This window comes from Plasmodium malariae (genome assembly GCF_900090045.1).
Source record: "Plasmodium malariae genome assembly, chromosome: 14".
NCBI classification, from domain to species: domain Eukaryota; phylum Apicomplexa; class Aconoidasida; order Haemosporida; family Plasmodiidae; genus Plasmodium; species Plasmodium malariae.
The window spans coordinates 65,950-85,349 of record NC_041788.1 but is presented as its reverse complement, the minus strand read 5'-3'; the positions used below and the strand labels follow the sequence as shown (position 1 = coordinate 85,349).

The 19,400-nt window shown below is 18.9% G+C and overlaps 2 protein-coding genes and 1 pseudogene across 2 annotated transcripts, besides 1 other annotated feature; all 3 read left to right on the top strand.

The window, feature by feature from the left end:
* Positions 1-1,206: 1,206 nt before the first annotated feature.
* PmUG01_14011300 lies at positions 1,207-1,954 on the top strand (annotated as a pseudogene).
* Positions 1,207-1,954: a sequence feature (Plasmodium exported protein, unknown function, pseudogene).
* A 2,629-nt stretch (positions 1,955-4,583) lies between these two features.
* Positions 4,584-5,522, top strand: PmUG01_14011200 (fam-m protein; the record flags this gene model as incomplete). Its single annotated transcript, XM_029007660.1, has 2 exons — positions 4,584-4,679; positions 4,818-5,522. The coding sequence occupies 2 exons, from the start codon at positions 4,584-4,586 to the stop codon at positions 5,520-5,522; spliced, it is 801 nt and encodes a 266-aa protein (XP_028864027.1).
* Positions 5,523-8,101: 2,579 nt separating this feature from the next.
* Positions 8,102-9,104, top strand: PmUG01_14011100 (fam-l protein; the record flags this gene model as incomplete). The annotated part of the gene is made up of 2 exons (XM_029007659.1): positions 8,102-8,188; positions 8,310-9,104. The coding sequence occupies 2 exons, from the start codon at positions 8,102-8,104 to the stop codon at positions 9,102-9,104; spliced, it is 882 nt and encodes a 293-aa protein (XP_028864026.1).
* Positions 9,105-19,400: the final 10,296 nt, after the last annotated feature.

The window sequence follows — 19,400 nt, the reverse complement described above, 5'->3', positions numbered from 1 at the left end:
TAATAAAACTAGGATATATTTCGTCCAACATTTATTGTATAATGTTTTTTTAATGTGTCTGTTTTTATATAATATATATATATATATATATATATATATATATGCATTTAATAATACTAATTATTTATGATATATATATTTACTTAGAAACAAGTTAAATATTACGAGAATAAATGTAAATTATTTATATATGGTACTTTTATTTGGATGAATATGAATAATTGATTTAAATTTCCACGAATATTTTTATTAGATATAAAATTATGTAACCGCACATTTGGATTTCCCTTTTTAAAATATACAAATTTTATAGGTGTTTTCACTCAAAGAATACAAAATTTAATATAACATTGCATAAATGTTCTAAATATTCGAAATATATTTAACGTGTAGCTTGTATTTTTTGAAACAAAGAAAAATTTTAACTTATATTTATTTTTTTTTCACATTCTATAATTAGTATTAAGTTTCATATAAGTTTAATTTTTTTAATTAATAATGTTTAACAATTATAGTAAGCGTACAGAGCTATTTTTTTTTTTGAGGTTAATGAGAAAAAAATTAATAGTTATATTTGTAATATATATGTCAATATGTGTATTCAATGTATATATATATTTTTTATATTAACTACAAAATTAAATCATTAAACATTAAAAGATCAATTTTATTATATTTCTAAATGTTATAAATAACAAAATTTTTTAATAGTTCTATGGGGAAATATATATATATATTTCAAACATTTTTTTATAATATTTACTGTTCAAACATTCACTGTAAAAAGTGTTACTTTACTAATAAATAACATTATTGCAAATATTCATTAGAACATTTTTAAAATTATATTTTCTTTTTTAAGCTTTATATTTGTATTTTACTTATTTTTAATGTCTTTTTAAAAACAAAAAAAAAATATTCATAAATCAAATGACAATATCATTTTATTAGTAACTTGTTAAAATATGTTAAATTGTTTACACGCTCAAGGATATTATAAGAACGAATGATTTTTATGTGAATAGGAAAGTGAAATTTTTCATTTTAGTGAAAACTCCTATATTTCTTCTATATAATTTGTAACCTTCTAATTAATATGAGTTGTAATAATATCATCCTAGAAAATTTGCCTAATATTATTATCTACCTCATATTATATTATTATTAATAGTACCTTAATGAGTAAGTATATAATTTCGTGAATGATTGTTATACTTAATTTTGATTGTAATAGGCTTTAATAAATCTTTAGATAATGTGACAATTTCCAGCAGAACATTATTTTCATAAACGAATATTTTGTTTTCAGAGGGTGAGAAGTAGACAAAAAATGTAGTATTAAAAGTTACATTATTTTGTAAATAGTATTATTTTTCAAAAAGTGAAGACGATAAATATATTTAAAAATTTAATGGAAAGTATGAATCTATGAATATAAATAATACAAAAGCTTCATTCAAAATTTTAGTGACGAAATTCACATCAATTATATGTAAACCGTGTGAAGAGATAGATTTTTTTTTTTAGAAAATGCTATATAGGACATTGAGTCATATATATAAATATAGGACATGTAAGAATTCTTCACAGAAAAAACGTTTAGTACGCTCAGAATATAAAAGTACAGCTTTGATATTTGCACTATCTGTAATACCTTTTTTAGTGGTATTTCTATTATTTATTTAAATAATTTATTTTGTATATATTATTTCAACTTTTAATAATAATTGGCTTATAATTGAAAATATATCATTGGTATTTATTAGTAATAATGGACATAAAGTTGAATTATCATAGCCTATATAAGTATTTCTACGTTTATTTATATTCTAATAATATTATTCAAATAAGGTATTTTATATTCAAGGAAATGAATATAAAGTCTAGTAGTAAATTCACCGATTATAGAAAAGAGCTTTTTCATATAACTAGTAAAGGTATTCTTTATGCTTAATTATATTATCTTCGAAAAAACAACTGTGTCTTGTATGTACATAAATTTTATTATAATTCATAGATAATATATATATGTACTGACACACAAAAGTAAAAAGTATTTATTAAATATTTATTATGGTTCGTATGGTTCTATTTTTCATTTACTATTATACTGTATTTTTATTAGTTAATTTATTATTCTAACTTGTTATACCTATATATATATATATATATATATATATTTTTTTTTTTTTGTTTCATTGTAATATTAAATACGTATAGCTAAATATTTCTGGCAAAAGTAATAACTATATGTGAGAAAATTATATGCATAAAGTTTTAATGTAAAACTTTATCATATAGTATATGATCGCCCTTTATTTGATATACAAGTTTGGAATTAATACAAATTCTCTCAATTATTAAGGTAATATAGATTTTTAAGAATTTTATATTTTTTGGGTTTTTTTTATGGTTATATTTGATTATATGAAGAATTTCTTAAAGAAATTTATTATATTATCGTTTTAATTTAAATATATATTGTTGTTTCTTATTTACTAAAACTAAAACTATATGATTTATTTTTTGTCAGTATGTATATTTTATAGAAATATTAAGAAATATTCTGTGGAAATTATTATGAGAGGTATATGTTTCAAAGATTATTTCATATAAAAATATTTTTAATGTATTTTTCGATTTTATGTATACTTTAGAATGAAATTAAAAATACAAACTAATAATATTTTTGTTTTATAAATTAATTCTTAGTAGTACATTAAAAATTTTGGAATTAATGAAAGTTTATAAATAAATGAATGGCTTAAAATACATGTATCATTATATAACTTGCATAATGATTAGATAAAAAACTATTTGATAAGAATTACTTAGATATCTGTAAATAAATAAATTTGTTAATTAAAATTTATTATATTTTTTTGTTTTTAATTGTATAAAGACAAAAGTTTTTTTGTATGAATATTAATCTATTATTAGCAGGCTTTATAGAATACTTATTCGTTTTGTTCTGTCTTAAATAATATGTATTTTAAAAAAAAAAAAAATAATATAGATATAATAATGTTTAATTAAACAATTTGAAAATAAATTTTAAGGTAAATAAACTTTTTTCATAACATCATTATATGTAGATAATAATTGATATATTTGTGGTACTTTACATTTTTATTCTTTACTTTTGTTTACAGCAGAAATTGTAGATACCAAAATATGTTCTAAAGGATAAGGATTCTACATTAATAACAAAGAATTTTATTGGATGTTTTTAATATTTTTTTAATAATATAAACTTATGTAAACAAAAAACAAGTTATATTATATGCTAATTAATAAAAATATTATACATTTATGAAAACTATAAGCTGCAATATATTTTAATCTTAATATTATACTGTTTTTTGACTAAAAGTTTCAATTATATGAGGATAATATATATTATTTTTCATTAAATTTATATATGAACATTTATGTTATATAAGTTAAGTTTTTTAAAAAATGCCATTATGTAAATTAAAGTTTATTCCTAAAATTAAAACCAATATTTTGTTAGTTACCATACGACATGGGCATTTAAAAATATATTGCATAACGTATGAAAGAACCTATGTATTTACATTTTTCGAAAAAACACGCGTAGTTCTAGAAAATTTGGGATAATATTTACATAAAGATTAATAAAAAAGTTCACTTCTAAAAAAAATTTCATTATGTTTCTTTATAATTTTTATTTTTTTATTATATTACTTTTAAATATATATATTTATTTAAAAAAAAAAAAAACACATTATATTGAAAATTTTAAATTATTTTGTTTATAAAAAATATTATAAGTTAAACTTAATTTAAAATAATAAATTTCAAAAATTATCATACAAAAATAAAATATCAATCAAAATTTTTCTTTAAAAAATAGTTTTCTTCATTGATTAGATAGTATATAATAAATTTTATTTTTTATATATCTTATAGTATATAAAATACAGTATATGATTAATCAGTAAATAAATAATGTGTTATAATTCACATAACATATAATTTTGTTTTTTTCATATAATATAACAGTTATTTTAGTTATATTATTAATATGTTTAATAATATTTACATGTAATTCTAAAATAGAATCTTAATAAAATAGGATTTATTAATAGAATAAAATCCGAAATATTTGTAATTATTCTGTATTATGTAGATAAATGTATAATATATATATTTTATACCTACTACATATTCTATATAAGCTCAATATTTCTAAATATTCATGGAACATATATTTTTCTTTTTACTTTGTTATGAAAAGAATTAAAAAAAATATATTTTATTCAATGCATTACGTTAAATATTTAAATAACATGTTCTGATTATTTATGAATGTATTCAATTTATTTTATTAAAATGAACGTTTATTTTTTTTATAGTAGCTTTAACATAAAATTTTAATAGTATAATTTTTGGAATATTTCTTTTTTTAAATGTAATATATATTATAGTTATATATATTTTATTAAGTATTCACATATAGGTAAAAACAAAGGATTTTAAAATATATATAGCATACCTTGTATTTGCAAGTATATAATAATATTATTATTATTTTCTTTAATATATAAAATAAAATATTAATGGCGAATATTATGGAACAAAAAATTAATCTAATATTATTTATTAAAATTACTGCGTTTTTCCTATTAACGTGGATATGTCATTTTAACCGTTATGTAGTATGATAATATTATTTAAGGATATTTGTATTATATTTATTCTAAGTATTTTATATTTATTAATAAATATTTTTTTTTTACGTTAGGTTTTACATTCTAATAAATAGTACATATTTAAATTTCTTTTCTTTTTAGAGGATTTTTAACAGATCTGTGAATGAGAAATTCGACTTTGATCATAAATTCGGCACAATAAATAATCGATTACTAGGAAAACATAAACAGTATATGAGTTCAAATAATATAGAGTTAAAGGACGATATGTCAAATTATGGGGAATGGAAAAAAAGAAATTTATCTAATAATGAAAAAGGGTCGAAAGAAATAAAAAAACAAGCTAATAGAAGCATACTAGATAAGGCGCAATACTATACAGAAGTTTTAGATTATAATAATGGAATGTTTGATGGAAAGTATTTTCATTTTGAAAAAAAATGGGTTAAAAAAAAGGATTATGATACTTTTCTTGAAAAAAAAAGGAGAATTCAAAATATAGCTTTAAAAAAAATAAAATTTAGAAGTTACGGATGTGGAATTACTATAATCTTTTTTTTTTTCTTATTGGGAATAGGATTACCAATAGTACGTGTATATGAGTTAAGTGAAAGTCCACATTTTACACCATTTAAAGATTGTTGGAAATTTATATATAAAACATTAGGTCTAGGAACAGGTACAGGAACAGGAGAAGCAACACAAGCAATACCAGGAGTAGAATATTTTTTTCTAGCAACATTTTTCATAATTACCATTATATTAGCTGTTTTAATTATATTAATTATCCCTAAGATCTTACGAAATAATGAAAAATATAAGAAAATTAAGTATATATCTGAGTAGCATTAATAATTATAAGTATGTATTTTTCTGTAATAACGTTATTAATATAATATGATATTTTTGATATTTTTAATTTTATGTTATTAATAAATATGACTATGATTATCCTAACTCTACAAATACATGTGTTGAATATACGGGATTTTTTATGACCGCAGTAAAAAATTAACTTTTTAATTTTTCGAAGAATCATAATATTCTAATGTCTTACATTATATATTTTAATGTATTAATTAATCTATATTAAATTCATTTGATAAAATATATATATTTATGTATTTATATGCATTTTTATGAAAATTAATTTATTGTTCTTTATATTAAATGTATACTGTCGCAATACATATATCCTTTTTGAATATTGTGATAATTTGTATTATAATAATTAAGTGCTTTTTTATATTTTATATCTTTTTCTAGACTAAAATTGTTACTTGTTAGCGTTAAGTAAATATTTTATTATATTCAGGTTAACACTAAATGTGACTTGTTTTGTATTTTATGAAAGGTATTGAAGATATATAATTATATTGATATGTGCGTATTATATATATATTTAATTTATGCAAGAACTTAATACTCTATATGATATAATTTATGTAAAATATTTAATAAAAAGTACTTACTAGTAAAATATCCTTAATAAATTTTATTTCTTTATGCATTGCATAAATGCGAAATTATATATATAATGAAAAAAATATCCATATTAAATAGGGATTATTTATAATATTGTACTAAATATGTTATCCTAAACCAATGTATTTAATTGAAGAATCAAAAATATTTATCATTTTTTATTATGCTTTATTATAGCATTAATTAAATTTTGCAAACATTAAATAAATATATTCTAAATTGAAACATAATAAATAAATATATTTTATATTTAATTTTTTATGTCACACGGAGATTAAATTAGTTAGTTAAATTTAATCATATATTTATATTATTAAGTACAAATCCTTTTTTTTACCATCTGATAAAGGTGAATTTCTAATAAATTATTTTAATATTGAAAAGGTTTAAATTATCCTTAAAATTTATTAAAGTAAATATATGTTTTATACGAGCTTTTTATTATATATAGGTATTTATTTAAATATGTGTATTCTGTTTTTGTAGTTATATATAAAGATATTTACTAAAATTTTGATATTATTATGAATACATATAAAAACACATGTAATATATATCGAATATTACTAATTCATTCATATTTATAAATATAATTTTTTATATAAAATTATAGTAAAAAAAACAAAATTCTTTCTTCATATAGAATTTGTAAATACAGGTCTATCTTTGGGGCTTGGGGTTTAAGTTGTTTCTAGGAATACATCAAAATGTATAAGTGCATTTTCTTATTCAATAGGAATATTGAATATTATATTTTTCTTATAGTGCAAAAATATGTTGTTATAATGAATAAGAGAATGAGTAAATCTATTATGTTCTAATAAATTTTAATTAAGTTATTTTATGAAATTTATCTCTAATATCTATGATAGGAATAATGTATTAACACAAAACATTATATAATTTTATTATTGATGGAATTAGACTAATACATAACACTAAAAACTCTATTCTGACTTCAAAACATATAAAATGAAAATTTAAGAATATATTTTTTGTCATTCTCTTTTTTTCTACTATAATTTTTTTAAATATAAATATATAGTTAAAAAAAATAAATAAAATATGTAGGTGAACATAAAAATATTTCATCTATATTAGTAATGGGGGAAAAAATTAAATAAAAATTATAATTTTCATATATTTTTATGTAACTTAAAAAATTATAATTATTTTTAACCTTTAAAAAATATGTTGTTTTATAGTTTTCGTAGTACACTATAAATTCGATAAGTTAAACATCTTATAGACCACACAAAAATATTGTTTGTTTACTTGGATATTAATGTCAACACTATAAATAAACTAACACAAAATGTTGTAAAAAAAAATTTTCTTTATTTATTAATACTATTATTAAAATATCACAATAATTTTTATGATTATTAAATATTATAGTAATTTTCCAAAATATGTAAATAAATTAAAATTCTTAGTAAAAAAGAAATTTTCTAAATTAGATATTATTATTTAAAAATATAGAATAATATATAATTTATAATATATACATTCTATAGTATATGTATTCTATATATTCTATATTATACATAAACTCAGATGTTATATATATTAATAAATCTTATATTTTCTTATTAATTTGTTTTAGAAAAATAATAATAACGTTTTATTTAATTACCCTACTTCGCTATTTATTAAATTACATGTTTTTAATATTTAAGAACAGTGAAAATTATTATTTTTTAAAGAAGAATAATTTTTTAAAAATAAAATTAAAAAAAATTGTTTTATATTATTTTTAAAGTTATTTTTGCTTTTCTTCATTATCAAAAAAATTAAACTCAAATATATTTCATTAAGTTCTTACAAAGCATTAATAAAATTACTTTTCATTATAACAGCTATCCTATATTATTAGGTGATTATATGATTGATAATTATTTATTTCACTTAATACGTTGTGTTATGAAAATATATATATCATGGAACAAGAAATTAAGTTACCTATTTTTATTAAAGTTTCTATTTTTATCTTTTTTAGTGCGATATGTCATTTTTTCAGTTATATGGTATTATAACATAAAGAAACACATATTATTTATATATTTAGTGTTTAATATTTATTAACGCTGTTATTCAGTATGAGAATATTTTTTTATATAAATAATAATTATTTTCTTTGTTTTTCAGAGTTTGTTTGACAAATTCCTATATAAGAAAAAAATCACTAGATGTAAATTACATATAAAAACCTATAGATTACTAGCAAAATGTAAACAGGATAAATATTCAAATATTTTACATTTAAAAAAAGAGATACATAATAAAATAATGAATAAAGAAAAGGATATATATATAAACGAAGAAAGGAACAGACGAAAAATGAAACAACAAGATGTACGTTCACTAAATAATACTGGAGACCATAAACTGTGTAAGAAAAATAAGTCTAATATATTTGAGACAATAAAATTATCCCATATGGAAAAAAACATATTCAAAGAACTTGATTTTGAAGATTTTCTTAAAAATAACAGGACAATTAGTTACAAAACTTACAAAAAAATAATACGTAAAAAATTAGCATTACGATTTTCTGTACCTTTATTATTGTTATTATTGTTATCATTATCGATGATAATAAATATTTCTTGCTTTCGTTTTATTATAAAGGGGTTGTTTGATACATTGCGTTTGTACCTTGGAGGTTCGTGGTACGGTTCTTTAAATAGCTTATTGAAAAATTCTACTTTAGGTTTTTTATTCAAGTCTGAGAAAACAATAAAATTAAAAAAATGGATTAAGGAAAGCCGTACGTTAGATTTTATAAATGACTACGATTACGTATATGGCTTTTTTAGGTATCTATTATGTTTAATATATTTAATAGCTTTCTTAATATTAGGTGTAACACTTATATTAGGAATCGTTTACTACCATAAAAAAGTAAAAAAATATCAAAAAATTAAGTTCATAAAAAAGTAAAAAGTAAAAAAAAGGAATATGTTTCCTTATATAAAGAAGTTTTAATCATGACATAATACTTGTAATATCATTAGTGCTACGCTTAATAAACGTAATTATTGCTGCTTAAATTTTATAAACAAGCCTATATATAAGTAGACTTTTTTATATTCAAATATAAATTATGTTGTTAGTTTTTTAATGAATTTGAATGTATTAATATTTTTCAATTTGCATTACAAAGTATTTTTTAAGCTTCATTAATTATGTTTTTCATAATATGCTTACATGTCCTTACATAAATGGATTTTTATAAAAAAATTATATTTGTGCATTGATATAATTATATGATGGCACAGTTGATATAATTTTGTTGAATAATTGTGATAATCTATATTTTATCTAAAAAGGTCTGCTTTCTATTTTACGTGTAGTTCTAGTTCATAATATTTATATTTTCAGATTATTAAGAAAATGTAATATTATCTTTAAATTAGAATTAAATGGTTACTACTTAGTATTTAATAATAGCAAATGAATATTATTTGTTGTTTTGATATATAAATATATATGCTTTGCTTATTAGAAATATTATATTTATTCTATAAGATATGTTTTATATGAAATATATTATAAAAATTAATAATTGTAAAAGATATTTTAATGCACTTTTAGTTTTTATGAATAAAATTGATTTATATATATACAATAAAAAAATATTCTTATTAAATATAGATTATTTATAACTGTGTACCAAATTATATTCTGTATCTTCATAATTAGAATGATGATTTAGAATTATTTATTATTAAACTTAATTTTGAAGTTAATTACATTCTGTCAAGTTTAATTTAATATATATTATATGAAAATTTATAAATAAATTATGTATTTATTTTATTTTTAAAATTAAAATATTAAATGAAAGAATTTATTGTTAACAATATTGACATAATTATGTATAAATACCTTTATTATCTTTTTTAGAATTGTAATATCTTAAATATATATATATGTCTTTAAAACGCTAAGTTATCCTTTTTTTTAAGGAAAAAAAATATATTTCTTTACAACATTATAACTATGTGTATGTACTTTTTTATATATATTTCTTATTTTTCATGCATATATATGAATATATATAATATTGACAATTAATAGTGTATTTATATGTATAGCAATCATTTTTTTATATAAAATTAAAGAAAAAAATGTTCTCGTTTTTTTTTTAAACATTCCTAAGTATATAACGTTGTTTTTTGCATTATGTAAACTTTAATTAGTTTTTTTCAAAATTAATACGTATTTTTCTAGAGGATTTAATTAATTCTGATATATATGATCTCTCATGAATCTGTTTTTCTAATTCATTTATAACTAAAGTTAATACATTACATTTTCCTTTATATAGATTCAAATGAGTATTATAATATTATTGTAATGAATGTTATAGTTATCGCCTTCGTTTACGATTGAAAAGTAATTTTTCGTTAGTGAAATAATGCACATATATATATGTCTTTGCAAAAATATACTAATGAGAAAGAGAATATGAGATTAATATATATGGACAATTCTGCATGGTGAAAGAGAAAAAACTGCTAAAAGTATTTTTAATAAAAAAAAAGTATATATATATATATATATTTTTTTTTATACATTAGGTATTACTATATATTATTAAAATATTTCTTCTGTATACAATATATATATTTATGTACAATAATTACATGCAGATAATATTTTTTTTTAGTTCAATTTATATGAAATAAAAAGAAACAAGGCACAATTATTGAAAAATAGCATGTTTCATTATTTCATAATGTTACAAGTATAGATATATAAGAAAAATTAATTTAGTATATATTAAATTATAATACATTGTATAATGTTACAAGCTATATTATTAGATTTATATTTTTAAATATACATCTGTAGTTGTCATATATATTAAAAGTATAAGCATATTTCTATTACATTTTTTTTTTTTTTACTATCACTTATTAACAATTAATTACGTTATATTTTTTAAAATAATTTTTTTTCAAAACGTTTTATTGTATATTTCCTAATAATGCATTACCCTTAATAATTAGAAGCTCTAATATTATATAAAAACAATTGAAAAATACAATTAAATTAAAGGAAAAACATTTCCCCAAGGTAGAAAAGAGAGGAACAATATTAAAGGATTATTTATTATAGGATATAAAACCTACTTTCATGTGAACATTTGAATAATTATATGAAAAACTAAGATAATAACATTTTTTGGTACAATTAAAATAACTTATTTTCCATGTATTTATTCTAAGTTTTTTATATGAACTGATATTCTTTTACTTATGTTTTTATAATATACGTAAAGCTATATGTATGACAGAAAATTTCATTATTTCAAGACCCTAAATATCAAGTTAATAAAATATTTTTAGTACATAGAGATTTAAAATAGAGATTCAAGTTAATTGGTTTGCAAACAAAAAAAAAGAAGAAACTTATTTTGAATCTTCTTCTCGTAAAGTTTTTAATTTACTTATATAACTATTACTCTTTAATGTATATGTATATTCATATTGTTTTTTCTTAATATTGTTTAAATTGTTCTCGAATATATGCTTGTACATGTGATAAATAATATAAAATACACATGTACATGTATCTCTAAAATGTTATTTACGACATATTTTCACTACCCTCGTTAGTCTCACCTTTTTATTTCTCACTTTTACTTGGTTTTATTGTTTTCCTTTTCCTTTATAGTTAATGAATGAAGCATTAAAATTAAAAAACAAAAAGTTATTAAATTTTAATAGAATATTAAGAAGAATTTTTAAAAGTAAGTTAATGTATGAATCGCATGTTTCCTTTGTAACATCTTCTATGAGTTATTAATATAATATTGAAGTGATATATAATTTTTTTTGATATAAATAATTATAATTGTAAAAATTATTTTATTTCTGAGATAGTGTACTTTTTTTCATTTTAGTTTTAATTAATTATGCAATGTGCCGGTAGAAATTTTATTAATTATAAAACGGAGTGCTTCGAGAATTAATCGTATAAGTACTGTAAAAAAACACTATTATGTCTATGAACAATTTTTATTTTTTTTTAAGGTTACATGTTTTTCTATTAGGATTACTTATTGATCGATAACGAATGTTACTCTGAAATAAGAGAGAATGGAGAAGAAGGAAATTCATATCTGACAAGCATATGACAAAGTGTTTCAAAGAAAAAGAAAATGAGAAAAATAAAAAAAATTAAGAGAACATGAAATATGACAAATAATAATGCAAACTTATATGAATACCTACAAATTATAAAAGCATACCCCCCTTTTTCCCAAGGTTCAAATATCATTTACAAATATGTTTTTCTAAAAACATATATAGATACCATTATAAAAGTTTTATATAAAAAAGAAATAAAAAGAAGGAAGTAATATGTTAACGTCACTTTTATAATTTATCTTTTCTTTCCTTAGTTTATATGTATAAGTAAAAATCCGAGAAAATAAGCGTCTAATTATAATAATTTTGGAGAAATGTAGATATAAGAATTAAAAAAAAATTTCTTCAAAGAATTTATATATGTTATGCTACATCTATGTCATGAGTATATATGTGTATATACGTATGTGTATATGTGAATATACGGATGCAAGTACATGAATTTTGTAAGTTGGTTTATCCATATATATATTTGTACATATGGACATTCCTAAATTTCATAAGATGCATATTCATTTTTGTGACTATTACAATATTTTGACTTATGTACAATATTATTAATAGTATGAATAGAAGTATATTCTTCTGCGCAGAATGAATAGAAAATTAGAAAAAATAAACGCTATAAAAAGTATTTTATATGGTGGGTTTTACCTATGTGCCCTAATGATATTTTTCTAAACAATTTCTTATTATCACCAAGTTTCATATGTATACACGTAAATGTTTTTATATTGTCTGCATTAGAAGAATATTTTTTTAAAAACTCTAACGTATAATTAAAACATTTGAAACAAAATATATTTAATAAAGCATGTATCCTGGATAAGTGATTTTATGTATATATATAAATGAATTAGTTTGAGTACGCTATCGTGTACATGATTATGTGGATATATAAGATAGCAGTATTCATGCGGAAATGTGTATTTATGCATATAACGCGTATGTATATATGTATTTGTTGTTTTTTTTATTTTTTTGTACTAGCTTTACGTGGATATTTTAGCTTGTTTACATTAAAAAATTGTAAGTGGACGCACATATATATGTATGTGAGTATAAAATTCTGCATGTCGGTAAATTATTTACATGTTATTTTTCACATTACCGCCTTATGTTTCAATGTACATGTGACCATGTAGACGTTTTTGTATATGAGATAATATAAGCCGAATGATAGAACTATTACATATTACAAGGGAAAATATCATTAATGTATGAAGGTCACTAAAAAAGGTATTCCACCTAAGGATGTTAAGAAAAGAAAGAAAACAAAATATATATGATAAGGCAATTAAATGTGGCGTTGAATATATTAATTAGTTGTGTAGATTATTAATTTAACAATAGTTCCATTTTATATTAAATCAGAATTGTAAATTTACATTTGATTACATTTATTAAAGGTTCTTATACAAGTTTTTAATTATTTACTAGTTGTAAGCATTTACAAAACATGAATTGGATAATAGAAATTGGAATAGCATAAAATGCAAAGGTAAAAAACGAAATTGTAATAATTATTAGTTTGTCGGAATTCTATGAATATAGTTTACATATACTTATATATGTACATATGAGTAAAAAGGGCATACGTGCGTATTCATATGTTTATGATATTCGTCACATATTAACAAGTATGTAAGGAAGTGTAAACAAGTAGTAATAAAAAATATGTACAAACACTTTATTTATGCATATATGCATATAATGAATTTATTCATATGGAACTAAAAACAAAAAGGAAATTACGCTATAATTGTTATTTTTGTTTTTGTAAACATTACATTAGAGTAATGAATGTAAATGTATTGAGAATATGAAAAGATTCAGTATGTTTTAAAAATAATAAATTAATTAGTATAAATAAATATCAGAGTAGTGCTTGAGTAGGAAGAAATACATATAGATATAAAATATAATGATCCTCATATCAGGGACTATATTATCAAATATACATATATGCGAACATAATTCATAGAATTTATAGTTTTAATAGTACTACAAAACAGGCATATTTGTTCTATAATAAAGATTATTATAAAATTATTACTGAATGGAACAATAGGAAAATAATACTTTAACTGGAAATATATATAATTTACATTATTTTATTTTAATTTATTTTAAAATAAAATATTGAAGTTAAAAATGCCATATATATGATTATTATTACAACATTATTAACATATCTAATTAGAAGAAACATAATTTATTAATGTAATAATAATATTTATGAGCACTTATTACTGCAAGTTACGTTAAATTTACAGTAAATAATAATTAAAGAGTTAATATTAATAAACATATATATATGAAAATTCGTAGATGTATGACTATAAAATAAATATTTATATTTAATAATACAATTAATTAATGTCGTATACATTTACTAAAGAACAAATTAAGTATTTCAAGACAAAATGAAAATTCGTTATTGATAATTCTTTTAGTTTTCTGAATGTTCATTTTTATGTAATTTAAATTGACATGAATATATTCAATTAATATAATATGTATAAAATATTTAAAAAAAAAACTAAAGCTACTAAGAATTATCGATTGGATTAGTTACATAAAAGCTTAAAAAGTAATTATTAAAAAAAGCTCATATGCTAATGTAAATTTTATAATTAAATAAATTTTATAATAGGTAGTATTTATTGCCAAATTGTGGTGTTATCCTTATTTATATAAAAACAAGTTTGTAAACTTTGAAAAAGTTTATATAAATGAAAGAACCATGTAAACGTTTTAAACTAAAAGTATTATTAATTATGTTTATATCTGAATATATAAATATATGTAATGTACATATATAAGAAAACATAAAATAAAATAATAATTATCTTATTTTTCTGTAATTCTACAGGGTAATATATATTATGTAGAATATGCAAAATTTTAAAATATTTTATATTTATTTATAATTAATTATTTTTTAGAAAAGTGCATTAGTTACCCAAGTTAATATCAATTTATTATTATAAAATTAAGATAATATATTTATGATATTACATTTTATAATTATCTATGTTTACTATATTAAACACACCGTATGGAATACAAATATTGTTGATTTAATAAGTACATTTCTTTAAAAATCTAATTTATTTTATTTGAGTAGTTTAAATAACAGCTAAAATTTAATATGATATATTAAGAAATATTTATTTATATACCAATAAAAATAATATGTATTATTATTTCCTCTATGAAAGTAACAAAAACGAAAATAATTCATAATCGTTTTTTTTAAATGTTATTATATGTTATATTACATATTATATACTATCTTTTAAATTTCTTAATTATCCTATTTTTTGATGTAAATTAATTTATTTAAAATAGTTTTTTTATTATAATTTTTTTTTTTATAATCATAATTAATAAATATGTATTCATATTACATATAATCTTGCATGGTTATTATGTTTTTTTAATATTACCATTGCTCTATATATTATAAATTAATATTTTTTTAAAAAAAAAATAAAAAATGAAAAAATAGATATTAATTCTTAAATATAATAAATTTTATTTTAGTCATAATGAATAAAATAATTTTTTTTTAATTATATAGAAATTATAGTATTCTATTTATAATAATAACATACAATTGTGTAAAAGCGTTAAATTGGATAGAACTCTTTAAAATATTAGAATTATTTATTTGAATTAAATTTTAGAATACAATTTTAAAATTATTCTAGTACAAATATTCTGCATGTTATATGTATGTGCAAATATTAGATTATAATTTGTGCTATAAATATAAAATTTTCTTTTAATTATTTCTTTCCATCCTATGAATACTATTATATACAATACAATAATTTGCGTTCTTTGATTGTAAAATAATGTTTAAAAGGTATAAAAGATACGGACATATAAGCTTATTATTAGGATGTTCATCTAAAATGTAACAAGTATATTCCTGACATATGCTAAAATGCTTATGCTGAACACAACTAATTTTTTTTTCTAATTATAAAATAAAATTTCTGTGTACGAGAAAAGTCATTTTATTTCTTTTCTGAAAAGTATAAATAACAAAAATTTAGAACTGTTTTGTTAGGCTATGAATATATATATGCTTTTTAAGAATTCATTAATATAATTAGTTTTCCTGAATATCATTTTCACATAGCTTTTATATAAATAAATTTACTGGAAGTATTTATAAAAATATTTTTAAAAGAATCTGAGGTTTTTTGTACCTTGCATTTTATTTATGCAATTTAATTTTTTTTTAAAAAATAAAATAAAATAGCTACAGAAATTACTATAAAACTATGTCACTAACTTGTCAATATGCTGTAGGATTTTTACATAAATAGATGAATTATAAAGTTAAATAAATCCAATTTTAATGGAAAAAATAAATATTTTATATTAGCAAAATCGCTTATATTTATCCTTTTTAATTGTATATGTCCATACTTAATATGTGCAGTATAGTACGTTAGCATGAAATTTACTTTATGTTTTTGATGCTGCATGTTATATAAACATAAGTTTATTTATAAGACAGTTTTCATTGTTCGTAAGCAAATTTATCACATTATAAATAATAAAGAAAATTACTTTTCATTGTAATACACTTTTTATATGCCTTTAGACAATTATAATTGTGGGCATGGAATTTTTGACTCAAAACTTGTTATATTATTTTCAGAAAAAGAGAAGAGAAGAAATAAAATAGAAATAAAGATGTTATATGTTGATGTATATGGTGATCCATACAATGAAGAGTTAATGTTGAATTAAAAGATGATGGAAAGAATTAGTGTAAAGATAACGGCAATTAGATGAATGCATCTAAAAAATTATTCATGAAGTGAATATCTGTTATATTCAAGTCATATGTAGTGCTAGATATATTTCTTTTAAATAACTATAAGGAATATTTATTCCTATGCATAAAAGCAGAAATTACACCTGTTATATTAAGAAAGAACGTTTAAAACCTTAAGAATGAATGAGTAATACTTTATAATGTACTCCATGGAATACTTTTTGTTTATAAAATTTTCATTAGTTTTTTATTTCTTATTTAATTGGAAAATGTTTAATATATATTAGAACGAGCATTAATGACATAATTATTTAATTATCAAGAGGAGTCTCAACTGTACTGCTGTTAGTCACCTTTTAAACATTTTAATGTTTTATGTGCTGTTAAAATTCTTAAATAAGCCACTGAAGTAGGATGAGTTAAAATTTAAGTCTGGTAAAAAATGACAGATTTTTTTCAGAAATATTTTTTTCATGTATGTAATGATGTTTTCCTATATGCTTAATCAAAATAAGTTAACGAAAATTAATTGTTGCATACTTATAAATTATTTCTTATAGAATCTATATATTTTACAAGTATATGTTTGTACATAAAAGTAAAAAGACATATATTAAATAATATTAGCAGTCCAAATGTTTCTATATTTCATTTGTATTACAATAAATTATCCTGAACACATATATATAATATATCTTTTTTAATTTAATAAAATGTGCAATTTAAATTTCCGCATAATTAGAATAAAAATAAGTCTTTTATATGCAAAAATTATTTATGTAATTGTTTCATTTGGATTTGTAATATAATATAATATAGGTGGGACTTTTAAGCTATTATGTAATATTGAAAATTATATAATTTCACTCGGTTAATGAAGTAATTTATATTTATAACAATTGCTCTTCTTTTTTATTTTTTAAAGTTTGTAAGTTTTCATTTTTTTCTTATTAATAAATGTATGAGATATTACATTTAATTTTAATATGTCTGAAATTTTTTTATTTAACAAAATATAATCTATTTCACTTTTTGTGTTAACATTTAATTTTTATTTAAATGCAAACATAACAGAACATCCTCATAAAAAATTATTTTGAAAATTATATGTTTAATAATTTATTTGATGTAAAAACCTATAAATAAATTTCTAGATTTTTTTATAGTTAAGGTATGAAATTATAATTAAATAATAATATAATTTTCCTTTTAAAATTAATTATTAATAGAACATTATCAACTTCAGAATACATGAAGCTTTATATTTAAATCAGGACTTCTATAAAAATTTATCATTTTACATTTTATCCTATATAATTACGCGAGTTAATTCTATTTTATATGATTTACTTAAATAGCTGCGATAATATATATGATAACAAAAAATTATGTTTATGTATGCATTTGATATAATTAAACAAGAACTTTTTTCTATTAGCATTGTACTTAAGTCATTATAAATTATATAACTATTACTCTATTTTTATTTATTATATATCTTTTGAATATTTATATTAGCTAAAACAAGATATATATAAATAAACATAACAATTTACAAACTTTTCATTTATAAAAAATAATATAAAATATAACTATTTAAATTCCATACCCATCAAAAAATAATATTACAAACATAAAAGTATGGTCTTTATTTACCTTTGAAATTTACTGTTTTTTATTTGGTTACGTGATTTGTCATATTTGACATTTAAAATATATTATAGATCATAAAAAGATGTGTATATTTATGGAGTATATAATTACAATACTACATATAATAATAAAAACAATTTGTACAAAATATTAATTTTTTGTTTTCTTCTTACTATTATTATGGTGGCATAATAATTAATATTTTTTTTAGAGATAAACAGTTTGTAAAATATATTATTCAATATGTTAGTATTATTAATAGGAAAATATCATTTAAATAAGTGACATTTCTCCTGATATGTAGAGGAAAGAATTATCTATATTCTCTACATTCTATATTCTCTATATACTCAATATATATAAATATTAATTAAAAATATATATTTTTTTTTCTGATGAGTATTGATAAGAAAATTATTTAATTGTTTCAGTATAATAAAGGAATAATTTATGTACTTTGAATATCTATTAATTAACTAAATTTGTATTCTTTTAATTAATAGCATTTTTTCAAAAACTATTTTAATAGAAAAATTTTATAGTTTGTTTCTGAAATTATTTTTTTTTTTTATCTGTTGTAAAATTAATTGTACTTAAAAACTTTTTATTATGATTTTACGAAAA